The sequence below is a fragment of the Pelophylax lessonae genome (genome assembly GCF_965119305.1).
Source record: "Pelophylax lessonae genome assembly, chromosome: 10".
Lineage (NCBI taxonomy): Eukaryota > Metazoa > Chordata > Amphibia > Anura > Ranidae > Pelophylax > Pelophylax lessonae.
The window spans coordinates 238,213,092-238,240,259 of NC_138777.1; the positions used below are offsets into that span (position 1 = coordinate 238,213,092).

Consider the following 27,168-nt stretch of genomic DNA (forward strand, 5'->3'; position numbering starts at 1 on the left):
GGATGCGTACTGAGGAGCGCCTGGTACAAAGGCTCAATATTTAATTTGTAATGGTTAAGAGCATCAAATACAGTCAACATGTTTCAGGGGGAAAGCCTTCCCCTTCTTCAGGGCTTGAGCAGTTGATGTTAATAAAATTACGACAGAATGCACAAAGGGATCTATGGTAAGGCTTGATGAAGATTGGCATCTCCTGATGGTACTACATGCAGCTTGATGTACTTTTGTACCACATCCAAGATTTTACTGTCTGGAGACAACTTTCTTATCAGAGAGGTAGCAGCCTAGAACCAGAACAGGGTCCACCTATACTCAGGGACGGGAGGAAGCAGGGGCAGAAGGGGCACCTACCCTGGGTGCTATCTATTTGTGCAGTGGAAGGGGAGCTCTGGGAGCTCCCCTCTCTCTGCTCTCACTGACAGGCAGGTGTGACTGCAGTGCCACTCCTGCCAGCAGTAATTTTTTTTCGTCCGGAGTACGGCGGTACTCAAGCACTAACCCTCTGCTCCCCGCCGTCCACTGTCACTTTGTAAACACAGAAGTGGCTTCCTGCACTGATTCTGTGTTTACATATGGTACAGCGAGCATCAAGGGACAGCGCTCCCTCAGTTCAAGAGGAGCAGCTGTTAAGAAGCTAGGCATGGATCAGTACATATATTTAAAAGGTAAAAGCAGCGCCAAAAATGAAGATGTTAAATGAATATAAACGTCAATATATTGTAATACAGTCCAAATATTTGTCCAATATAAAGGTATTGAAGAGGGGAGAGCCAGAGCAAAGTCCCAGATACCAGTGGTAAAATCAGGAGGAGTATACACCCAATCGTGATAGTCTCACACACTGCTTACCAGAAGGTGGTCAAAACAGGCGTACGAATCTCACTAATAGATCAGCCAAGGAAAGCCAAAGGACAAGACACTGGGACTATTCAAATCGAAACACTCCAAACCAATCTCCAAAATACCTGCGCCCTACAGGCCGGCGACACCGTCTTCTCTCTTCTCTGCGGCCAGCACACCTCCCTTATGGATCAGTACATGCTGCAGTAGTTCTGTACTGGGCAGCCGTGGAAGGAGGCGGGAGATAGTGTATTAAGGGCTAGGAGGTGGGGGGAGATTGTGTATTGGGGAGCTAGGAGGTGGGAGGAACTCTATGTATTGGGGGGGGGGGGGGTTACTAGGAGGTGGGGTGAGCTCAGTGTTTTGGGGGGCACTAGGAGGTGGGGGGAGCTCTGGGTATTGGGATGGTTACTAGAAGGTGGGGGGAACTCTGTGTATTGGGGGGTGCTAGGAGTTTGGGGGAGCTCTGTGTATCAGGAGGGGTTAGGAGGTGGGGGAAGATCTGTGTATTAGAGGATGCTGGGACATGAGGGGAGATCTGTATAGTGGGCGGTGCTAGATTTTTGGAGGAGATGTATTGAGGGATGCTGGAAGGTGGGGCAGCTCTGTGTATTTTGGGGGTCCTAGAAGTGGAGAGCTCTGTGTATTTGGTGGGGGGTTATTAGGAGGTGGGGGGAGCTCTGTGTATTAAGAGGGTACTAGGAGGTAGGGGAGTCTCTGTGTATTGGCAGAGTTACTAGCAGGTGGGGTGGCTCTGTGTATTGGGGGGGGGGTCTAGGAAGTGGGGGAGGGTTGTTCTGTAAAGTAGGGGGCGCTGGGTGTTTTGGGGAGTTCTGTGTATTTTTGGGGTACTAGGAGGTGGGGGGAGCTCTGTGTATTGGGAGGTACTAGGAGGTAGTGGAGCCTCAGTGTATTGGTGGGGTTAGTAGGGGGTGGGGGAGCTCTGTGAATTGGGGGGTACTAGGAGGTGGGGGGGGAGATCTGTGTATTAGGGAGTGCTGGGACATGGGGAGAGATCTGTGTATTGGGCGGTGCTAGAAGTTTGGGGGAGATGTATTGGGTGATGCTGGAAGGTGGGAGAACTCTGTGTATTTTGAGGGTACTAGGAGGTGGGGGATCTCTATGTATTGGGGGGTACTAGGAGGTAGGGGAGTCTCTGTGTATTGGAGGGGTTACTAGGGGGTGGGGGAGCTCTGTGTATTGGAGGGGTGGTGTTCTGTATATTAGGGGGTGCTAGCAGTTTAGGGGAGCTCTGTGTATCAGGAGGTGTTAGGAGGTGAGGGGAGATCTGCGTATTAGGGGGGTTCTGGAACATGGGGAGAGATCTGTGTGTTGGGGGTGCTAGATGTTTGGGGGAGATCTATATATTGGTAGCATGCTGGAAGGTAGGGGAACTCTGTGTATTGGGGGTGCTATGGGGTGAGTGATCTCTTTACTGGGAAGGAGGGGGAACCTCTGTTCTTTGGGGGGGCTAGAGGTGGGGGAGCTCTGTACTGGGGGGAATGGGAGGAGGGGTGAGCTTTGTGTACTGGGGGGTGGAGAAGGGGGAGCTCTGCATCCATGCAACGGGAGAGAAGGGGGGGCAGTTTCTCATCTTCGCCCTAGGCACTGGTTGACCTTGTTCTGGCACTGCCTGCACTATATTTCAATGGCGGATCTGATTCTTTGAAGGAAAAATCGGAACTACTAACTTTCACTTCCGTTGGTTCAGTGCTATTACCCAAGAAGAGGGACAGGAAGTGACAGAAAATGTTCTCACTGGGGCTACAGACTGCAATGAAGGCAGAGGATCGAATCTTACACCGCTTTGTCCAGAACCAGAAAAAACGGGTTTTGGTTAGAGTGCCATTGTATTGTCCCTTCTCTATTATGTAACTCCCCTGACGGAGTCTAATTCAGCCTCTGCTGGGTAATGTATCTCTACTAACTAACCACGGTGTAAAAGCAATGTTCTCAGTTTGTTTTTCCTCTGCCCTCAGTGGAGACATCAATTAGCTGCTGTTTAATGAGCCCCTGCGGCGTTCTCCAGTCAAAGTGTCAGCCGGCTATTACCGGACATCAATGCACCATGTGTCAGATGGCCGAGCCGCCATGGGAAGGGGACTGGGGCCAAGCCACTGTGTAAAATGCTACATCATTCGGATAATGAAGTTGGCTGTTTGATCCTAACGAAGATATAAACCCAATCACTAAAAACTCCTGTAACCTTTAATGTTTCCATTATTTTAAAAGTTGTTTTCAAACAATGTAAATTTGCAGCAATTACTAAAGCCCGAGTCCGGGGCTCCCCCCCCCCCCTACTGCTCCTTAGTGCTTTCCCCTTGGAGTCCCACCTGCCTCAGTGCCCCAACCCCCCCACCTGGAGTCCTCCTTCCAGTGCCCCTCTACTTCTCAGTTCTTCCTCCTCTTCAGTGTCCACCTCCCCTGGAGCTCCCCTCAGTGCTCCCCCCTGAAGCCCCCCTCTTTTGTACTCTTCCTGGAGCCACTCCCTTTAGTGCCTCCCACCTGAAGCCCCCACTTCTCAGTACTTCTCCCCCTGGAGCCCTGAAGCTCCCTTCCAGTTCCCCCCCTCACTGCTTCCCCTCAAAGACCACCTGCCACCATGCTTCCTCCCTGGAGCCATCCCCTTCAGTGCCCCCCCCCGCACCTGTAGCCCCCCTCCTTAGTACTCTCCCTAAAAAGCCCCCTCTTCAGTGGCCTCCTCACTCAGTGCTCCCCCCCCCTGGAACAACATGCCTCCCCCCCCCCACACTGTATTCTAAAGTTTCACTAAAGCCCAACACCAGGGCTTACCTCTACTGCTCCTCAGTGCTTTCCTCCTGAAACCTCACTCCTCAGTGCTCTCCCATGGAGCCCACCCTCCTTGGTACTTTCCCACTGGAACCCCCTTCAGCTGCCCCCTCACTGCATTCCTCCTATTTCCCAAAGCCCACCTGCGTCAGTACTCCCCTGAGGCCCCCCAACCGCAGCTCCCCTCAGTACTACCTCCATGGAGCCCCCACTTCAGTAGGCCCCCTCAGTCAGTGCTCTCTTCTTGGAGTGCCATGCCCCTTCCCCCACTGTATTCTACACTTTCTCTAAAGCCCAACTCCAGGGCTCACCTCTTCTGCTCCTCAGTCCTTTCTCCCTGGAGCCTCACTCCTCAGTGCATCCCCATGGAGTCCACCCTCCTCAGTATTTTCTCCCTGGAACCCCCCTTGAGTCCCCCCCACCTGGAGCCCCCCTCCTTAGTACTGTCCCTAAAAAGCCCCCTCTCCAGTGGCCTCACCTAGTGCTCCCCACTGGAGGAACACGCCCCCCCCCCCCACTGTATTCAAGATTTTTTCTAAAGTCCAACACCCGGGCTTACCTCTACTGCTCCTTAATGCTCTCCCCCCTGAAACCCCACTCCTCAGTGCTCTCACATGGAGCCCACCCTTCTCCCTTTCCCACTGGAACCCCCCTTCAGCAGCCCCCTCACTGCATTCCTCCTCTTCCCCAAAGCCCACCTGCCTCAGTACTCCTCCCGGAGAACCCCCAACCAAAGCCCCCCCTCCTCAGTACTACCTCCATGGAGCCCCCAGTTCAGTGGGCCCCCTCAGCCAATGCTCTCTCCTTGCAGTGCCTTGCCCCTTCCCCCACTGTATTTTACACTTTCACTAAAGCCCAACTCCAGGGCTCACCTCTACTGATCCTCAGTGCTTTGCCCCTGAAACCTCACTCCTCAGGGCACCCCTATGGAGTCCACCCTTTTCAGTACTTTCCCCCTGGAACCCCCTTTCAGTGTCCCCCCCCCCCACATGGGGCACCCACTCCCTGCTCCCCCTTAGCAGACCCACCTCAGTCCTCCCCCCCCCCAGAGACACACACAGACTTCAGTGCCCCCTCCCCACCTGGAGCCCCCCTTCTCCTCATTACTTCCCCTCTGGAACCCTCCTTTAGTGTCACCCCCACCTGGAAACCCCTTTCTGCTTTCCCCCTCTTCCCTGAAGTCCACCTACCTCAGTATTCCCCCCGGAGCCCCCATCAGTGTCCCCCCACCTGCAGCCCCCTCCTTAGTACTGCCCAATGGAGTCCCCACTTCATTGGCCTCCTTCACCCAGTGATCTCCCCCTGGAGTGCCATGCCCCTTTCCCCACTGTATTCAACACTTTCACTAAAGCCCAACTCCAGGGCTCACCTCAACTGCTCTTCTGTGCTTTTCAACCTGGATACCTTCTTCTCACCCCCCTGAAGCCTCCCTTACTGCTCCACCTTGAAGCCCCCCTTTCTCATTACCTGCCCTTCCTGGAGCCCCCTCTTCAGTTTCACCCAACGTGGACCCCCCATCCCCTCCTTATCTACACCCCTGCTCTTATATACTGTAACTATTTTGAATTTTTTTCTGGAGTTCAGATTCAATTTGATCTGAATCTTTTGGTTTTGGTTGAACCCGATGGACTTGTGTCTTTTTTCAACCTGACTAACTATATGTAACTATGTAACTATCTCTCCAGCTTTTCAGTTATATTTGGCTGTAGAATTCAAAAACAAGCATTAAACGGTTTTCGCTTAAAGTTCTCCACCTGCCTGGTGGTAAATACACATGAATGCTGAGTAGTCCATCTATAGCAACTGATTATGGGTAAGATGACATAAAACACGGCATGAATAATGTCTAGCCTGGAAATCGAGCCTGTGACTCTTAGTGGGAGCGGAGCTTTCTGATCCTATTCCATTTCACGCTCTAGTAATAGACGAATTCCCATCCAGTCCACCTCAGACACCATAATAGTGGTTCCCCAGTTAACCTGTCTCACATAAGGTCAAGGGTGCACTTCATCCTATTAGACATTGAGATGCAGAAAGCAAGACGAGGCACAGGATATAAATGACTTGAAATTTGAAAGCGGAGACGTTGCTGACTGAACATATACACTCACACATCGCTTTGAATTATTGGCCGAATCCACCTTTAAAATGTAGCACTACCCCTGCAAGGGTCGCTGATAGAGGCTTATCCACCCTTCGGGGCGCTTTAATTATTATTATTATTATTTTATTTTTTTACACTGTTGCTTTAACCAGTTCTGGACCGGAAGATTTCCCCCCTTAATGACCAGGCCATTTTTTGCGACTGGGCACCGCGTTGATTTAATGGCCAATTGCGCAGTCGTGCGACGCTGTAACCAAATAAAATTGATGTCCTTTCATCCCCACAAATAGAGCTTTCTTTTGGTGGTATTTGATCACCTCTGCAATTTTTATTATTTGTGCTATAAACAAAAAAAGAGCGACAATTCTTAAAAAAAGCAATATTTTTCACATTCTGCTATATAACATTCTCAAAAAAAAAAATCTATTTTTTTCATCCTTTCAGGCCAATTTGTATTCTGCTACATATTTTTGGTAAAATAAAATTGCAATGGGTGTATTTTGATTCGTTTGCACAAACGTTATCACGTCTACAATCTAGGGGAAAGATTTACAAACCCTATTCCAAAAAAGTTGGGACACTACACATTGTGAGTATAAAAGGAATGGACTAATTTACAAATCTCATAAACTTATATTTTATTCACAATAAAATATAGATAACATATCAAATGTTGAAAGTGAGACATTTTGAAATGTCATGCCAAATATTGGCTCATTTTGGATTTCATGAGAGCTACACATTCCAAAAAAGTTGGGACAGGTAGCAATAAGAGGCCGGAAAAGTTAAATGTACATATAAGGAACAGCTGGAGGACCAATTTGCAACTTATTCGGTCAATTGGCAACATGATTGGGTATAAAAAGAGCCTCTCAGAGTGGCAGTGTCTCTCAGAAGTCAAGATGGGCCGAGAATCACCAATTCCCCCAATGCTGCGGCGAAAAATAGCGGAGCAATATCAGAAATGAGTTTCTCAGAGAAAAATTGCAAAGAGTTTGAAGTTCTCATCATCTACAGTGCATAATATCATCCAAAGATTCAGAGAATCCGGAACAATCTCTGTGTGTAAGGGTCAAGGCTGGAAAACCATACTGGATGGCGGTGATCTTCGGGCCCTTAGACGGCACTGCATCACATACAGGAATGCTACTGTAATGGAAATCACAACATGGGCTCAGGAATACTTCAGTGAACACAATCCACCGCGCTATTCACCGTTGCCGACTAAAACTCTATAGGCCAAAAAAGAAGCCATATCTAAACATGATCCAGAAGCGCAGGCGTTTCCTCTGGGCCAAGGCTCATTTATAATGGACTGTGGCAAAGTGGAAAACTGTTTTGTGGTCAGACGAATCAAAATTTGAAGTTCTTTTTGGAAAACTGGGACGCCATGTCATCTGGACTAAAGAGGACAAGGACAACCCAAGTTGTTATCAGTGCTCAGTTCAGAAGCCAGCATCTTTGATGGTATGGGGTTGCATGAGTGCGTGTGGCATGGGCAGCTTACACATCTGGAAAGGCACCATCAATGCTGAAAGGTATATCCAAGTTCTAGAACAACATATGCTCCCATCCAGACGTCGTCTCTTTCAGGGAAGACCTTGCATTTTCCAACATGACAATGCCAGACCACATACTGCATCAATTACAACATCATGGCTGCGTAGAAGAAGGATCCGGGGACTGAAATGGCCAGCCTGCAGTCCAGATCTTTCACCCATAGAAAACATTTGGCGCAGCATAAAGAGGAAGATGCGACAAAGAAGACCTAAGACAGTTGAGCAACTAGAAGCCTGTATTAGACAAGAATGGGACAACATTCCTATTCCTAAACTTCAGCAACTTCTCCTCAGTGTGAAGCATGTTTCTTTGGCATCTGGTTACCATGCATCACTGCAATCTCCTGAACCCTGCACAGTAACAGAGGAACACTCTTCTCTAGACTCACACTCCAGGACAGAGATTGCTTCTACAAACAGCGGGAGGGGACGTTCCCCACTCCCACTGCATTCTGCGGCTTTCCTGGGATCTCCCGTCCCACAGTGTTGCCAACCGCCCATAAATTTACTGGGCAGCCTGTAAATTTCAACCCATTTTCGAGCTGCCTGTAAATGTCCATTAGCAACGTTCGTAAAATATTACTGGTGGCCGACAGTGAAACTGTATGCGCCATTCCAAAGCCTGTGGCCTCGGGCAAGCTTGTACATGTTTGTCCATTTTTGGCCTCTGACGCCATTTCTGAATGGACATCACAGCAGTCGGCACTCAGTCTCGGTGGCGGCGCCTTGGCAGCACCATTATCAGGCACAAGACCTGACCCCAGCCTGCATCATGGCTGGAGGAGCCTGTGGGTGCCATCACCATGGTGACACTGTACCCCTGCTCCATCCAGCCATGGCTGCTGTAGACTCCGACCACCGGACCCTGCGACATCCATCCATGGCTTGGCTGCTATCCATGTGATGTCCACAGTTGAGGACAGTGAGGAGGCACAGCAGTCACTGGACAAGAACAACAGTGGTGGGATTTTACTGAATCACAGATGTTTACAATCTCTGTCCACCTCCTGTATCATGGCCGCAGTCTCTGACTATCTCCTGTATCATATTCGCAACTTCTAAACACCTCCTGTATCATGTCTGCAGCCTCTAACCACCTCCTGTATCATGTCTGCAGCCTCTAACCATCCCCTGTATCATGTCTGCAATCTCTGACCACCTCCTGTATCATGTCTGCAATCTCTAACCATCTCCTGTATCATGTTCACAGTCTCTAACCACCTCCTGTATCATGTCTGCAGCCTCTAACCACCTCCTGTATCATCTCCGCATCCTCTAACCATCTCCTGTATCGTGTCTGCATCCTCTAGCCCGAAGATCACCGCCATCCAGTATGGATGTCCGCAGCCTCTAACCATCTCTTGTATCATGTCCGCAGCCTCTAACCAACTCCTAATCATGTCAGCAGCCTCTAACTACCTCCTGTATCATGTCCGCAGTCTCTAACTATCTTCTGTATCATGTCCGCAGCCTCTAACCACCTCCTGTATCATGGCCGCAGTCTCTGACCATCTCCTGTATCATGTCCGCAGCCTCTAACCACCTCCTGTATGATGTCCGCAGCCTCTAACCATCTCTTGTATCATGTCCGCATCCTCTAACCATCTCTTGTATCATGTCCGCAGCCTCTAACCATCTCTTGTATAATGACCGCAGCCTCTAACCATCTCTTGTATCATGTCCACAGCCTCTAACCATCTCTTGTATCATGTCTGCAGCCTCTAACCCCCTCCTGTATCATGTCCACAGCCTCTAACCATCTCTTGTATATCATGTCTGCATCCTCTAACCACCTCCTGTATCATGTCCGTAGCCTCTAACCATCCTTTATATCATGTCCGCAGCCTCTAACCATCTCTTGTATCATGTCCGCAGCCTCTAACCACCTCCTGTACCATGTCCGCAGCCTCTAACCCCCTCCTGTATCATGTCCACAGCCTCTAACCATCTCTTGTATAATGTCCGCATCCTCTAACCCCCTCCTGTATCATGTCTGTAGCCTCTAACCATCCCTTGTATCATGTCCGCAGTCTCTAACCCCCTCCTGTATAATGTCCGCAGCCTCTAACCATCTCTTGTATCATGTCCGCATCCTCTACCCACCTCCTGTATCAGGTCTGTAGCCTCCAACCATCCCTTATATCATGTCCGCAGCCTCTAACTATCTCTTGTATAATGTCCGCATCCTCTAACCACCTCCTGTATCATGTCTGTAGCCTCTAACCATCCCTTGTATCATGTCCGCAGTCTCTAACCCCCTCTTGTATTATGTCCACAGCCTCTAACCATCTCTTGTATCATATCTGTAGCCTCCAACCATCCCTTATATCATGTCTGCAGCCTCTAACCACCTCCTGTATCATGTCAGCAGCCTCTAATCACCTCCTGTACCAAGTCCGCAATCTCTTTTCAGAGGTAAGACTACAAGAATCGTCTGACCTCTGTGCTTGCCAACAAGGGTTTCTCCAACAACTACTAAGTCATGTTTTGCTAGGGGATCAAATACTTATTTTACTCGCTGAAATGCAACTCCATTTATAACATTTGTATGATGCGCTCGTTTATGGATTTTTGGTTGATGTTTTGTCTCTAACACACAAAATACACCTATGATAAAAATTATAGCCCCTTAATTTCTTTGTAAGTGGGCAAACTTACACAATTTTCAGGGGATCAAATCATTATTTTCCCCCACTGTATCTATTTACTCGGAGTAACATCATCTTTTTAATTTTACCAAACAATTGGGAGTTAGAATGTGTCTTTGTGCAATAAAATTCCAAGTTTGTTTTTTTCCATAGAAATTGCATTTGAAAGACCGCAGTGCAAATGCTGTGTGACATAAAAAATTGCAACATCCACCAATTTATCCTCTAGGGCCTCTACTTTAAAAATAATATATAATGTTTGGGGGTTCTAATTTTCTAGTTAGAAATACTGATTTTTACTTTAAAAAAAAAAAAAAAAAAAAATGCCAGAAAAGACCTGGCCTTCATGTGGGTAATGATACATAATACATGAATACATAAATGTATTGCTGAGGTACATCAATGGTTTGATTGGACTTCATCACTAAAAGTAGATTTTTTACATTTGACGGAAGGGTGTCTTTACCATATTAATCACTCCCAGACTTGTGTTCCTAAAATGTCTTTCTATGAAGCCTACGCCGATGTGAAATAGAAAGTCCTGCCTATGTGTTGAATCCCGTGCATTCATTCTCGTGAATGATTCAGAACGCCCTTTCATGGGAATGTTTGTGATTTTTATCTCGTTGGCTTTGAAAGCCTGTGCGCCCAATGAACAGACGGGAATACATTCAAATGCACTTTGCCGAATTCAAGACATAAAAATTTAGCATGACTTAAAAATTGATCTTATGTTGATGAATGTAGGTCGGAAATGCTTACTAGACCAAATGAATGTGAAGCGGTGGCGGTTTTGTGAATTAAGTGATGTACAGCGGGACGTTTTGTTTAGAAAAAGGCCATTTGTATCTCAGTAAACATGCCGGTCAGACGGGTATAAAGTGTTAGTGCTAAAAATGGACCAATGAGAAAGCAGACTTCATCTCCGCTAGCTGTCAGGACATTAGCTCTCTGTGGAAGCGCCAGCTGTAGTTCTTGCAAATAAATGGAACCTTCAAGCAGCAGGCCGGAAGATTGGGAACACTAAGGCAAATTTACGAATGTGACTTATGAATTAAATTCTTTTTTTTCCATTTTACTAATTGTAGGAAGAAACTACAGTTTATGCATGTAGGGCAATTCAACAAAGTCACTTTAAGTGCAGCCACCAGCTGCTTATACTTGCCTTTTCTTCATTCCAATGCATTCAGTTTGGCTGCTGCTGGTAGCTTTGGTGCTTGGTGATTGGGCATTCAGGCTCCCAGAACTGTCACATGGAGGTCGTAAAAGAGTCACCCCCCCCCCCCCCTGTGCAAGCCCCATGTTTGGAGCTTACTGAGACTTTCAAGGACTTTGTAGATGCTTACCCGCGCTTCCAAGTAGATGCTTACCGACGCTTCCAAGGAGACGCCTACCAGGGCTTTCAAGTAGATGCTTACCAGTGAAAAAAAAAAAGTGAAAATTAAAAAATTGGGCCCAAAGTGTCAATATTTTGTGTGGCCACCATTATTTTCCAGCACTGCCTTAACCCTCTCGGGCATGGAGTTCACCAGAGCTTCACAGGTTGTCACTGGAGTCCTCTTCCCCTCCTCCATGATGGATATTAGAGACTTTGCACTCCTCCACCGTCCATTTGAGAATGCCCCACAGATGCTCAATAGGGTTTACAACCATTTTAAATATTGGCATAAGCTGTAATTCCCCCTTAGTTCTACTGTTCTATCTAAGACCCTACTGTTTCCATTGCTCCTACCTTTACTAATTGCTTCTAGATTATCATCACCATGATTAGGCAAATACGAGTTCCCCATTTAATGTACCACAGTTAAACATGTGAGTACAGTATGGGAGATCAGCAATATGCTTGTTATTACACATCACACCTCTGCCCACTGACAGCAGAACACAATGCACAAGCGGCTGAAATAACCTATCTCCATCTCATGCCAAACAGACATCCGCAGCAGCAATTAAGCCATGAAAATAATGATAAAGTTGACTCCGGAGTCATGCAATTAGGAGATCAGTCCTGAATATTGCTGGTTTCTTGAAAGGCTCTGTGACTTGTTGTATTTTCATATATCTTCACCCTTTCACCCAAAGTAGGATCACTAGCGAAACCTTCTCTTGCCGAGGGGTTAATATGACCACGGGTAATTATCTTTAATTGGCTATGTTGTTGCTATTAGTAGAGCGTCTAATTAACTCCTGAGCTAGACATAACAGCACTCAGAAATGATCCCGTTACAAAGGGCCAAGTATATGTATGTAGCACCAGCCAGCAAGAGAACTGCCGCCTCTATTGTTCTGCTCTGTGCTGGGTTGGCTGTGCGGTTTTAAGCGATTTTCATGGATTGTGTTAATCAGAAGTGTTAAAAAAACAGAACCAATGATGTTTTGGCCCAAGAAGCTAGTGTGTTTGTTATAGTGTGGGTGGATGGAGGGAGCCTAGGGGGTGTTCAAGGTGGTGTGGGGCCAACACTAGAATAGGGAAAAGGTTGACAGACGTGAACAATGGATATACTGTTATCCTTGTAGTAATTGTTTCTATGTTAATTGCACAACTAAGTCTCATTCATCCTCCTGAGGAAGCAGATTAATTCTATGAAACGCGTAGAGCCGCCTTTTTGGAAGCAGAATCATTTTGTGAAATGCGTAGAGCAGTTCCATGAAACCCTAGAGCTCCTCTGAAGGTGGTTAAGGATTCCTTGAGCAATGAGCAACTTCTGCCTCTCAAATGAGTAACCACTATTAACAGTAATGTCATGTACCTGGTCAGAGGCCAAACTGCTGAGAGGGCTCCCCTTGTGGCTAGCTGCAGAACACCCCTGGAGGTGGTAGAGGGAAAGCAGTGCCCAAAGAAGCACGGGGTTGCCAATTGTAGTTGTCTGCAGAACTGATCACCGGATGGCAGCAGGAACAGGCAGGATGCACTGTAGGGCAAGTGTCCTTAGCAGTTATGGGCATACTTGCAGGGCCATAGATAAGGGGGTACCATCAGTCCTTCTGTAAGGGGCCCATGGCCAGCAGGGGGGCCCAGGGCCAGCAGAGTGAATCAGATGTGGACAGGGAGGGTGAGCAGTGTGGCAGGGAGGCAATTACTGGAACCAATATCCTGTTTGGCTCTCTCTGCAGCAGCTAAAAGCCGGCTTCTTCTCCTCTCCCTCTGGTTGGCTTTCAGATGCTGCAGAGTTAGCCTTACAAATGATTGGTTCCAGTCAGGGCCGTCTTTACCACAGGGCAAAGGGGGCAGCTGCCCTGGGCCCAGTCATTGTTGTCCAAGCCTGCACTGTCCGCAAATAGTTGATAAGTGGATTCGGGAGGGCCCAAGAAAATGTTTGCCCAGGGTCCAATCAATAATAAAGATGGCCCTGGTTCCAGTAATTGATCACCCCCCCCCCCCCACCACACCAATCTCCCTGTGCACCAAACCTTTCCCCCTGCTTTCCTGGCTCCTCTGTGTGCCCCCTTTACCCCTGCAGTGCTGCTGGCTTCCCCCCTCTTCTTCCCGTCGGCAGCTGCAAGCACACAATAGGATCCTTCAAGATTGAGAGTTGGGGAAGGGTTAGGAAAATATGTCATATTTGCCAGCTCCTTCCTTTCCTGAATGAACACAATAAGTGATCGGTACCAAACACTAAGTGAGTTCATTCATAACTGAAGCATTGGCTGTATGGGGCCCCATGTCAGGTTGTCTGTATGGGGCCCCATGTCAGGTTGTCTGTATGGGGCCCCATGTCAGGTTGTCTGTATGGGGCCCCATGTCAGGTTGTCTGTATGGGACCCCATGTCAGGTTGTCTGTATGGGGCCCCATGTCAGGTTGTCTGTATGGGGCCCCATGTCAGGTTGTCTGTATGGGGCCCCATGTCAGGTTGTCTGTATGGGGCCCCATGTCAGGTTGTCTGTATGGGGCCCCATGTCAGGTTGTCTGTATGGGGCCCCATGTCAGGTTGTCTGTATGGGGCCCCATGTCAGGTTGTCTGTATGGGGCCCCATGTCAGGTTGTCTGTATGGGGCCCCATGTCAGGTTGTCTGTATGGTGCCCCATGTCAGGTTGTCTGTATGGGGCCCCATGTCAGGTTGTCTGTATGGGGCCCCATGTCAGGTTGTCTGTATGGGGCCCCATGTCAGGTTGTCTGTATGGGGCCCCATGTCAGGTTGTCTGTATGGGGCCCCATGTCAGGTTGTCTGTATGGGGCCCCATGTCAGGTTGTCTGTATGGGGCCCCATGTCAGGTTGTCTGTATGGGGCCCCATGTCAGGTTGTCTGTATGGGACCCCATGTCAGGTTGTCTGTATGGGGCCCCATGTCAGGTTGTCTGTATGGGGCCGTGTCAGGTTGTCTGTATGGGGCCCCATATCAGGTTGTCTGTATGGGGCCCCATGTCAGGTTGTCTGTATGGGGCCCCATGTCAGGTTGTCTGTATGGGGCCCCATGTCAGGTTGTCTGTATGGGGCCCCATGTCAGGTTGTCTGTATGGAGCCCCATGTCAGGTTGTCTGTATGGAGCCCCATGTCAGGTTGTCTGTATGGGGCCCTGTCAGGTTGTCTGTATGGAGCCCCATGTCAGGTTGTCTGTATGGGGCCCTGTCAGGTTGTCTGTATGGAGCCCCATGTCAGGTTGTCTGTATCGGGCCCCATGTCAGGTTGTATGTATGGGGCCCCATGTCAGGTTGTATGTATGGGGCCCCATGTCAGGTTGTCTGTATGGGGCCCCATGTCAGGTTGTATGTATGGGGCCCCATGTCAGGTTGTATGTATGGGGCCCCATGTCAGGTTGTCTGTATGGGGCCCCATGTCAGGTTGTCTGTATGGGGCCCCATGTCAGGTTGTATGTATGGGGCCCCATGTCAGGTTGTATGTATGGGGCCCCATGTCAGGTTGTATGTATGGGGCCCCATGTCAGGTTGTCTGTATGGGGCCCCATGTCAGGTTGTATGTATGGGGCCCCATGTCAGGTTGTCTGTATGGGGCCGTGTCAGGTTGTCTGTATGGGGCCCTATGGTTTCTAACAGCAGCCCCGCATACTTGGCAGCAGGGCAAAGCAGAAAGCAGAAGCAGAAGCCAGATCTGAGGGTCATACACGGTGGATCAGTCAGTAGCATTGGCAGGAAACCGGAACAAGCCGGGGTCATAGACGGGTAAACAGGTAATAGCAGTCAGTGAGCCAAGCCGAGGTCTAACACAGAAGATCAAGAAGAAGCAAGTCAGAAGTTCAAGCCAGGGGTCAGAGCCAGGAATCAAAGTGAATCAGGTCAAAAGGCAAGCCAGATCGGTAACAGGTGGTGCAAGATCAGGATACACAAGGGGGCGACGATCATCCAGCCACTAGTGGTTCGCTGTTGTTAACACCAGGGGAAATCAAAGGGTTAAATGTATGTCTAGGGGGTGTTTTCTAATTGTGAGGGGGGTGGGCTTATGGAATCAACACAGAGACCTGTGATCCTAAATAGGAGGAGCCCTGTGTTGATAGCTGACAGAACAGTGGTCTGCTGTGTTTACAAATGGAAGACCACCGTTCTGTCTCCACGGGGAGCGATCACGGGTGACCAGCAGCCAATGTGGCCGCCGGCCCCACAGATCAGCTTCCCCATTGGGCGCACGTACACCCCCACGATCGACCCCCCCCCCCACGATCGCTCCCCCCCCTCTGTTGGGCTATATATGTCCATCACGGAGCTATAAGGGGCAGACTGAGGGCCAGATTTACATCTCAGGAACCTATAGGCAGAGAATTCTAAAGCGCCCCCCCCCCCTTCAAAAAGAATCAGTAAGACCAACTTTTATTCTTGGTGTCCTGGTGTCAAGAAGGGCAGCAAAGAAGCCGATTCTCTCCAGGAAGAACATCAGGGACAGACTTGATATACTGTAAAATGTACAGGGACCAGACTGCTGAGGACTGGGAAAAAGTAATTTTCTCTGAGGAATTCCCCTTTCTGATTGTTTGGGGCATCAGGAAAAAAACCTTGTCCGGAGAAGAAAAAGTGAGCGCTACTATCAGTCCTGTGTCATGCATCCTGAGACCATTCATGGGTGGGGTTACATGCTAACCGAGGAAAGTGACAGGGTGACCCAGAAGTGATGTCATAGACGTCGCTTTCTGGGTCACAGCAAGAAGGGGAAGAGAGTGCCGGTACCGGGGAGTGAGTGGAAGCAATCTGCCGCCCAAATGCAGACTGCCTGCAGCCACTGGAGTGGGTGTGTAAACCCCCCCCCCCCCCACGTCAGGTCCATAGGACTTACGGTCCTGGCTGATGAAGGGTTAAAAAAAAAAAAGAAACAAAAAACCGAAAAGAAAACCCGAAAAAAAAACCTCATAATTACAGGCACCCCCCTAGGAAAGGCGCCCGTCCGCACATGCCTACGGTGCCTAGTTGGAAATCCGGCCCTGGGCAGACTGAGACTAGATTTTACGAATGGCTTTATACAGGGCTTTTTTTCTCAGAGAATAGGTGCAGGAACTCCCCGTTCTAAGTCACTTCGCCCCCTACCCACCTCCGAGCACTGACCCTTGGTTTCACCCCCCCTACCCAGCTCCGAGCACCGACCCTTGGTTTCACCCCCCCTACCCAGCTCCGAGCACCGACCCTTGGTTTCACCCCCCCTACCCAGCTCCGAGCACTGACCCTTGGTTTCACCCCCCCTACCCAGCTCCGAGCACCGACCCTTGGTTTCACCCCCACCCACCTCCGAGCACCGACCCTTGGTTTCACCCCCCCTACCCAGCTCCGAGCACCGACCCTTGGTTTCACCCTCCCTACCCAGCTCCGAGCACCGACCCTTGGTTTCACCCTCCCTACCCAGCTCCGAGCACTGACCCTTGGTTTCACCCCTCCTACCCACTTCCAAGCACTGACCCTTGGTTTCACCCCCCCTACCCATTTCTGAGTACTGACCCTTGGTTTCACCCCCCCTACCCAGCTCCGAGCACTGACCCTTGGTTTCACTCCCCCCTACCCAGCTCCGAGCACTGACCCTTGGTTTCACCCCCCCACCCACCTCCGAGCACTGACCCTTGGTTTCACCCCCCCCCCCCCCACCCAGCTCCCAGTACAGACCCTTGAGAATATAGGGCCAAGTATCATTTTGTAGTATGGAATTTGGTAATGATAACAAGAAAAACAATAAAATAGATCCCCCACAGCCAGCAACAACAGACCCCCAGCAGCAACGACAGATCTCCCAGCCAGCAACAATGGACTCTCCAGCAGCCAGCAACAGTAGACCCCTCCCTAAACAGTAGATCCCTTCCAGTCACAATTAACCACCAGTTACAAAAGATGCTCCACCAGCAACAATAGATTGCCATGCAAAAAACATTAGATCCCCCAGCAGCCAGCATCAGTAGACCCTCCAGCACACCTGAGAACCCCTTGCCATGTCACACATTCAGTGCTGGAGGTGCCGGAACTGCGTTCCCCCGCGTTCCCACTGAAAAAAAAAGCCCTGGCTTTATACCATCTAAAGAGGTGACATGGGATAGATCCTGATGGTACCGCCGGAGTGCAACGTGTAGTAGAGAGATGGACAGAGTGCAGTCATTGGCTGAATCTCACCTTTCTGTTCCTCATCTGCTAGATGAGCTTCATTCTCTATCCACGCATTCTGGAAAAGAAACAAATAATATAATTAATGAATTGGCAATCACTATGTTAATTTATTAAAGGCAAAAACTACAACTAGAGTCCAGGAAGATAGAAAAGACACAAAAATGAATGCAACTCATTATTCATTATTATACAGAGTATCCGGAAATATTCACAGCGCTTCACTTCTTCCACATTTTATGTCACAGCCTTATTCCAACATGGATAATTTCATTATTTTCCTCAAAATTCTGCAAATAATCCCCCATAATGACAACGTGAGAGAAGATTGTTTGAAATCTTTGCAAGTTTGTTAAAAATAAAAAAAAATCCCATGTGCATAAGTATTCACACCCTTTGCCATGACACTCAGAATTGAGCTCAGGTGTATCCTGTTTCCACTGATCATCCTTGAGATGTTTCTACAACTTGATTGGAGTCCACCTGTGGTAAATTCAGTTGATTGGACAGGATTTGGAAAGGCACACACCTGTCTATATAAGGTCCCACAGGTAACAGTGCATGTCAGAGCACAAACCAAGCCATGAAGTCCAAGGAATTGTCTGTGGACCTCGGAGACAGGATTGTATGGAGGCACAGATCGGGGGAAGGGTACAGAAACATTTCTGCAGCATTGAAGGTCCCAATGAGCACAGTGGCCTCCATCATCCGTAAATGGAAGAAGTTTGGAACCATCAGGACTCTTCCTAGAGCGGCCGCCCGGCCAAACTGAGCGATCGGGGGAGGAGGACCTTAGTCAGGGAGGTGACCAAGAACCTGAAGATCACTCTGACAGAGCTCCAGCGTTTCTTTGTGGAGAGAGGAGAACCTTCCAGAAGAACAACCATCTCTGCAGATGGCTCCCCGCTGAGAGAGAAGGACGATCGGATGTTGTAAACACAGCCGACCATCCTTCTCTCTAGAATGATCATAGAGCACCTGTGATCCTTCTATATAGGATCACAGGTTTCTATGATCATTTCACAAGCCACACCCCCATACAGTTAGAAACACGCCCCTAGGCTTACATTTAACTCATTGATCCACTGTGTTAACCCCTTCCCTGCCAGTGTCATTAGTACAGTGACAGTGCATACTTTTAGCACTGATTACTGTAGTAATGTCACTGGTCCCCCCAAAAAGTGTCAAAAATGTCAGTCAGGGGTCCGATCTGTCCGCCGCAATGTCGCAGTCCAGAAAAAAAATCGCAGATCGCCGCCATTACTAGTAAAAAAAAAAAAATAAAAAAAATTTAAAAAATGACATAAATCTTTCCCGTAGTTTGTAGACGCGATAACTTTTGTGCAAACCAATCAAAATACGATTATTACAATTTTTTTTTACCAAAAATATGTAGCAGAAAACAAATTTGCCTAAAATTATGAAAAAATTTGATTTTTACATTTTTTTTTTTTTGGGAATGTTATATAGCAGAAAGTGAAAAATATTGTTATTTTTTCAGAATTGTCGCTCGTTTTTTGTTTATAGCGCAAAAAAATGAAAATCGCACAGGTGATCAAATACCACAAAAAGAAAGCTCTGTTTGTGGAAAAAAATGGATGTCAATTTTATTTGGGTACAGCGTCGTACGACCGCGCAATTGTCCGTTAAAGTAACGCAGTGCCGAATCGCAAAATATGGCCTGGTCATTAAGGGGGAAAATCTTTATGGTCCAGAAGTGGTTAAATGAGAACGAGTTATAAAGTGAATACAAAGTAACAATTGAATGCAATGTGTCAAAGCTCTGCATTAGCGCAGCATAAAAGAGCGCGGCCTTGCGATAACAAATCTTACATAAAGACAGTTTGCATCTTTGATATTATGTAGCAACAAAGGTCGTCCTTTAGTAAAGTGTTTGAGATGTCGCTGCACTGCTGTGCGTTCCTGGGGGATGCGTCTTTTATTATTTATCATTGTGTACCTCAGCAGGAGAATGCGATTCCTTCCCTCCCGCTGTATTATTATATATTAATCAGTGTCAGAATGGCGAGGACTGTTTATGGGTTGCAGATAAATGGAAGGAATAGAATTGTATCCACATGGAGGACGAAGTTCCTTCACTACAATTGTATAGTATTGTTGTTGTTCTTCAGTCGTTTAGTCGTGTCCGACTCTTCGTGACCTCGTGAACCAAAGCGCGCCAGGCTTTTATTTATTATTTTTTCCTTTTCTTTTCCCATTTTATGTTTATTTTATTTAACCACTTGCTGACCGTCCGCCGCAATTTTACCGCGACAGGCTGGCTCAGCTGCGCAAATCGATGTAGGGGGTATGTCGGTTCACGGGAGCGTTCCTGGGGATCAGCGAGGATGCCGATCCACGGGACCGGCGGGCACCCGCGATCGCTCCCCGCTGAGAGAGAAGAACGGTCGGATGTTGTAAACACAGCTGACCGTTCTCTCTAAAATGATCACAGAGCGGGTGGGAGGGTAGGCTTGGAATGGGGGTCAGGAGGAGGATTGGGAGAGTGGGTGAGGGAGAGTGGGAGGGGGGGGGGCTTGGAATGGGGGTCAGGAGGAGGATTGGGGGAGTGGGTGAGGGAGAGCGGGAGGGGGAAGGCTTGGAATGGGGGTCAGGAGGAGGATTGGGAGTGGGAGAGGGGGTGAGGGAGAGTGGGGGGGGGCTTGGAATGGGGGTCAGGAGGAGGATTGGGAGAGTGGGAGGGGGGCTTGGAATGGGGGTCAGGAGGAGGATTGGGAGAGTGGGAGAGGGGGTGAGGGAGAGTGGGAGGGGGGGGCTTGGAATGGGGGTCAGGAGGAGGATTGGGAGAGTGGGTGAGGGAGAGTGGGAGGGGGGGGCTTGGAATGGGGGTCAGGAGGAGGATTGGGAGAGTGGGAGAGGGGGTGAGGGAGAGTGGGAGGGCAGACTTGGAATGGGGGTCAGGAGGAGGATTGGGAGAGGGGGTGAGGGAGAGTTGGAGGGGGGGCTTGGAATGGGGGTCAGGAGGAGGATTGGGAGAGTGGGTGAGGGAGAGCGGGAGGGGGGAGGCTTGGAATGGGGGTCAGGAGGAGGATTGGGAGTGGGAGAGGGGGTGAGGGAGAGTGGGGGGGGGCTTGCAATGGGGGTCAGGAGGAGGATTGGGAGAGTGGGAGGGGGGCTTGGAATGGGGGTCAGGAGGAGGATTGGGAGAGTGGGAGAGGGGGTGAGGGAGAGTGGGGGTGGGCTTGGAATGGGGGTCAGGAGGAGGATTGGGAGAGTGGGAGAGGGGGTGAGGGAGAGTGGGAGGGGGGGCTTGGAATAGGGGTCAGGAGGAGGATTGGGAGAGTGGGAGAGGGGGGGTGAGAGAGAGTGGGAGGGGGGGCTTGGAATGGGGGTCAGGAGGAGGATTGGGAGTGGGAGAGGGGGTGAGGGAGAGTGGGGGGGGCTTGGAATGGGGGTCAGGAGGAGGATTGGGAGAGTGGGAGGGGGGCTTGGAATGGGGGTCAGGAGGAGGATTGGGAGAGTGGGAGAGGGGGTGAGGGAGAGTGGGGGTGGGCTTGGAATGGGGGTCAGGAGGAGGATTGGGAGAGTGGGAGAGGGGGTGAGGGAGAGTGGGAGGGGGGGCTTGGAATAGGGGTCAGGAGGAGGATTGGGAGAGTGGGAGAGGGGGGGTGAGAGAGAGTGGGAGGGGGGGCTTGGAATGGGGGTCAGGAGGAGGATTGGGAGAGTGGGAGAGGGGGTGAGGGAGAGTGGGGGGGGCTTGGAGTGGGGGTCAGGAGGAGGATTGGGAGAGTGGGAGAGGGGGTGAGGGAGAGTGGGAGGGGGGGCTTGGAATGGGGGTCAGGAGGAGGATTGGGAGAGTGGGGGGGGGCTTGGAATGGGGGTCAGGAGGAGGATTGGGAGAGTGGGAGAGGGGGTGAGGGAGAGTGGGAGGGGGGCTTGGAATGGGGGTCAGGAGGAGGATTGGGAGAGTGGGAGAGGGGGTGAGGGAGAGTGGGGGGGGCTTGGAATGGGGGTCAGGAGGAGGAGGATTGGAAGAGTGGGAGAGGGGGTGAGGAAGAGTGGGAGGGGGGGCTTGGAATGGGGTTCAGGAGGAGGATTGGGAGAGTGGCAGAGGGGGTGAGGGAAAGTGGGAGGGGGGCTTGGAATGGGGGTCAGGAGGAGGATTGGGAGAGTGGGAGAGGGGGTGAGGGAGAGTGGGAGGGGGGGCTTGGAATGGGGGTCAGGAGGAGGATTGGGAGAGGGGGTGAGGTAGAGTGGGAGGGGGGGGCTTGGAATGGGGGTCAGGAGGAGGATTGGGAGAGTGGGTGAGGGAGCGTGGGAGGGGGGCCGAGTTGCTGCACCATGGGCCTCTGGTTTGTACTTGCCCCCTGGGCCAAAAGTTGCCAGTCTGCCCCTAGTGATACCCCCTTATCCACACCCCTGTACAATCTTGGTGGTTGCTTCCATGCTAGAGTGATAGGCTTTCTGATAAGCAAGCCCAGCACTAGCTCTGTTTTTGTTTACCATCCTTACAGATTGAAACCCCATTTATTCCATTGTGGGTGGAATGAGATTTCCTGCTGCTCAGTAACTAACTCAGTTGTCAGTCAGTCTGGTGATCAGAGAACTCTTTTACCTCGGTATCACCACCTGCTACAGACTGCAAATGGTAATGAGAATATATTCATATGCAACATTATATATTTAGCTGCTTAAAAAAAAATATATATATATATATATATATATATACTTTCAGAACTGAACAAGGTAGAAAAAAAAAAAAACGGAATAAATAAAATAACTGAGAATATACTCCGTAACTGCACATACTTTAAGGACTTCATATTTTCTGTCATCTTCCAGTTTCTGATGATTTTCCTGATAAACTCGCTCAACGGCTCTTCTGTAAAAAAAATGAAAAAAATAAATAAAATAAAAAAATAAAAAGCACAAAGAGTCTCCCAGCAATCGATGAAATGAAATATTCCATGGAACTCCATGGGGTGTGCTAATAATAGAAGGGTACGGCAGAGAAAAACGCCAGCAAATTAAAGAGAACTGGAAACAAGTATAATAATGAAGGGAAAGCAGCGAGGATTAGAGATGAGAAAATGTAGCAAAATGCGCTTTCTAGGATTTTTTTTTTTTTATGTAATAAATATTTCTACAAACTCAAATTTAAAATTTTAATGGAAGTCAATTGGGGACCATTTCTGATGGTCACTTTTGGCCCTTTGGAGGGGCTGCTAGATGAAATGCTGGACGCACTCCAACAATGTAGCAGATGAATAATATTTATTTAAATCTTCAAAACATATAAACTACAAAAATCACAGCTCCAAAATACGGACAGGGGACAGTTAACGCGTTTCACACAGCTAAAGGATAACTAAAGGCAAAACATTTTTTTTTTTTTTTTAGTGTTGGATGGAGTGTAGAGGGATCAGACCCCCTATCAGTTTTTCTTGCTCTCTATCTTGGTATGCTGATGCCTTAAGAGTTTCCTTCATTGGAACTAAGGGGCCAACCCCCACCACTGAGAAACACCCCCACACCATACTCCCCCCTCCCCATCAAATTATTTGGACCAGTGCACAAAGCCAGGTCCATAAAGACTTTGATGAGCGAGTTTGGGGTGGAGGAAATTGACTGGCCTGCACAGAGTCCTGACCTCGACCTGATAGAACACCTTTTGGACTAAATAGAGTGGAGACTGGGAGCCAGGCCTTCTCATCCAACATCAGTGCCTGACCTCACAAATCCGCTTCTGGAAGAATGGTGAAACATTCCCATAGACACACTCCTAAACCTTGTGGACAGCCTTCCCAGAAGAGTTGAAGCTGTTATAGCTGCAAAGGGTGAGCCAACTCAATATTGAACCCTACGGACTAAGACTGGGATGCCATTAAAGTTCATGTGTGTGTAAAGGCCGGCGTCCCAATACTGTGTATACGGTGTTTATACTGTATAAATATATATAATTAATGTTTACAGTCACTTTAAGAATTATTCCTTGGTGCGAACCCATAATTGCATATTGAAAAAGCAGCACAGTGGTGACATGATGCCGGTGCTCTACCATCCTGTAAGCGTATTTACTGTGTGACTGACAGCATGAAGAAAAGCAATAGAAGAGTGTCGCTGTGTTGGGGACTACAGAGGGCAGATATCAGGACAGATTCAGATGCCTATGCTGGTTCTTTGTTCGTATTTCATGTCTTTAATGGTATTTTAACAAAGCATTTCCCTCTATGCTGTGTACTTGTCTCAATCCAAGTGGCATTTCTCTCTGCCTGCCTCCTTCCTCTGCTATCTGCATGAGTCATTTCTGACAAGTTTTCCTGACACCAAGAGATAAAAGGTGACAAGGGAGGGAGCTCCAGCACACAGCCTGAGATTGACATCATCAGCTCTGTTTCTGTGTGTGTGTGTGTGTGTGTTCCCTTCCCTCCAATCAGCTCTCACTGAGCTATGCAGTGTGTGTGTGTGTGTGTGTGTGTGTGTGGGGGGGGGGGGGGGGTTTGTCCCTTCCCTTCCCTCCAATCAGCTCTCACTGAGCTCTGCAGTGTGTGACTTCAGCTCTCCGCCCCCCTGCTTTCTGAAAGCTCAGACAAGCTGTATAAATTCTACACTTTGAACAGCTGTAGAGAAGAGAGAGCTGCAGAGAAACAGGTACAACTTATGTAGGAGGATGTGTTTCATCCCTGTGTCACCTGAAGCCAGTCACTTCACTGGGGATATGGAGGGTTTACACCCATTTTAAGGCTTTCATATGAATCTAGAACTATATAATAAAAAAGGGAAAAGGGGAGGGAACACCTCATACAAAGTCCCAACGTTTTTGAACACCATGTGTTCCTATTAATGCATAGGAATGTAGAACTAGATTGGATGGTGTTTTTTTTATATCTGCCTGGAGTTTAGCTGTCACAGGACAGCCTGGATCCTCCTCTTCTCGGATCATCCGCTGGTACTCCTGGCTCCTCCCTCCTGTCGGGTGCCCCCACAGCAAGCAATTTGCTGTGGGGGCACCCAAGCAGATGTGTTCCCGAGCCGCAGCTCTGTGTGTCCATTTACACACAGAGCCGCGGCTCGGCCTCACCCCTCAATCTCCTGATTTGCTCACTGGTTGTGACTGACAGCAGCAGGACCCATTGGCCAAAAGCCAATCCCTGGAGAGACAAGACTCTTATGGATATCGCTGGATCGAGAGGGGGCTCAGGTAAGTATTGGGGGGGGGGGGCTGCTGCACACAGAAGGTTTTTTTACCTTCATGCATAGAATATATGAAGGTAGAAAAACCTTGTGCATTTCAAACCATTTTGAAGTTGAAGGCAGACAACGCACAAAGCAACTCCCAGGATATGTGAAGAAGAAGAATTGTAATGAAGGCCAAACACCCCGATGTGGGTTACAGATCTCTTTGTCCTTAGAAACCATCGACCTTGATTTGTCCAACTCATGAGACGGAGCGCAGGATGGTATTTCAAATCCTTAAATAAAAATAGGACAGGGTGACCCTGAGCCGGCCTCTTCCAGGTGAATGATACGTCCCGAGAATAATACATGTTACACCGCCGTCATTGCTAAGCCTTTCCCAATCCGAGGTTGTGGTTTGGGAGTCATCAAGAAACGGCTTACATTTTCTGATCATGAGATTCAAAAGAATTCTCCCAATTTCTGCTAAAGAGACAACTAAAGGAATGTACTGGTTTATTCAGAAAGAAAAACCGAAACCAGGAGGAAAAAGAAACTGATGGAAAATAAATCATCTCAGTGAACATCACAGAGTAGAAAGTTATAAATGTATATTTAGGAATTTCAGAAGGTATTAGACATCAGCAACAGTCATTTTCTATGATAATTTAGCTTTATCCTAATATTTTTACATACTGTAGCAAGTTTTCCAGGCATTGGGCCGGATGTGGGTCCGCCATTGTTACCGGTTTTCTCTCCAGCCCATGTGAGCTGCGACCCTGGGTGTGAGAACTGAGACATCGACAACTCCGGCATCTTTGTTTTGTGGTTTTATTGTATTTAAGGGGATGGGAGAAGGGAATGAGTGGGATACTCCTTAAGGCTCAACTAAGTACAACTTGGGACTTTATCCAGAAAAATGTCTGTTAACGCTGCCTTGACGCCAGCCGACGCTCACTGACGCTTAGAACATCTTATATCTTTTCTATTCTATACCTTTTCATGTGACAACACTGAAGAAATGAGACTTTGCTACAATGTAAAGTAGTGAGTGTACAGCTTGTATAACAGTGTAAATTTGCTGTCCCCTCAAAATAACTCAACACAGCCATTAATGTCTAAACCGCTGGCAACAAAAGTGAGTACACCCCTAAGTGACAATGTCCAAATTGGGTCCAAAGTGTCAATATTTTGTGTGGCCACCATTATTTTCCAGCACTGCCTTAACCCTCTTGGGCATGGAGTTCACCAGAGCTTCACAGGTTACCACTGGAGTCCTCTTCCCCTCCTCCATGATGACATCACGGAGCTGGTGGATGTTAGAGACCTTGCGGTCCTCCACCTTCCGTTTGAGGATGCCCCACAGATGCTCAATAGGGTTTAGGTCTGGAGACATGCTTGGCCAGTCCATCACCTTTACCCTCAGCTTCTTTAGCAAGGCAGTGGTTGTCTTGTTGGTGTGTTTGGGGTCATTATGTTGGAATACTGCCCTGCCCCCCAGTCTCTGAAGGGAGGGGATCATGCTCTGCTTCAGTATGTCACAGTACATGTTGGCATTCATGGTTCCCTCAATGAACTGTAGCTCCCCAGTGCCGGCAGCACTCATGCAGCCCCAGACCATGACACTCCCACCACCATGCCTGACTGTAGGAAGACACACTTGTCTTTGTACTCCTCACCTGGTTGCCCCCACACACGCTTGACACCATCTGAACCAAATAAGTTTATCTTGGTCTCATCAGACCACAGGAGATGGTTCCAGTAATCCATGTCCTTAGTCTGCTTGTCTTCAGCAAACTGTTTGCAGGCTTTCTTGTTCATCATCTTTAGAAGAGGCTTCCTTCTGGGATGACAGTCATGCAGACCAATTTGATGCAGTGTGCGGCGTATGGTCTGAGCACTGACAGCCTGACCCCTCCCCCACCCCTTCAACCTCTGCAGCAATGCTTGCAGCACTCATACGTCTATTTCCCACAGACAACCTCTGGATAGGACGCTGAGCACGTGCACTCGACTTCTTTGGTCGACCATGGTGAGGCCTGTTCTGAGTGGACTGGAGGAAAACAAAAATAGAGCAGCCGTCATTCGAGCCAGCACCCATCTCCTATCAATAATAACAATATTGCATAAGACTTGTCATAGTTTGATGGTTTTGATGCATTTTTTCCCTTGTGAACCCTTACCTGCCGCATCAGACTTGTCAAGTTCAAATGACCATGCATACATTAATGAATGATAAAAATTTGTACATTGTCGCCCACCACTTACAGGTATCAGCACCAATTCTCTTTGCGCCAGTATATTTATTTTTTGTTTTCACTGTTCTGAGTGGAACCTGTCCTGTTAAACCACTGTATGGTCTTGGCCACCGTGCTGCAGCTCAGTTTCAGGGTCTTGGCAATCTTCTTATAGCCTAGGCCATCTTTATGTAGAGCAACAATTCTTTTTTTCAGATCCTCAGAGAGTTCTTTGCCATGAGGTGCCATGTTGAACTTCCAGTGACCAGTATGAGAGAGTGAGAGCGATAACACCAATTTTAACACACCTGCTCCCCATTCACACCT

General features: G+C 48.7%; 1 protein-coding gene across 1 annotated transcript in view; it reads right to left on the minus strand.

Annotated features, from left to right (window-relative positions):
• LOC309566038 (serine/threonine-protein kinase Nek11-like) overlaps nt 1-27,168 on the minus strand; it is a gene marked incomplete at both ends in the record, with an annotated part of 283,675 nt that overhangs the window by 71,311 nt on the left and 185,196 nt on the right. The window contains 2 exons of the mRNA XM_082271061.1: nt 17,477-17,525; nt 22,238-22,310. Of these exons, the coding sequence (XP_082127187.1) occupies nt 17,477-17,525; nt 22,238-22,310 (122 nt within the window). The remainder of the gene's footprint in view (nt 1-17,476; nt 17,526-22,237; nt 22,311-27,168) is intronic.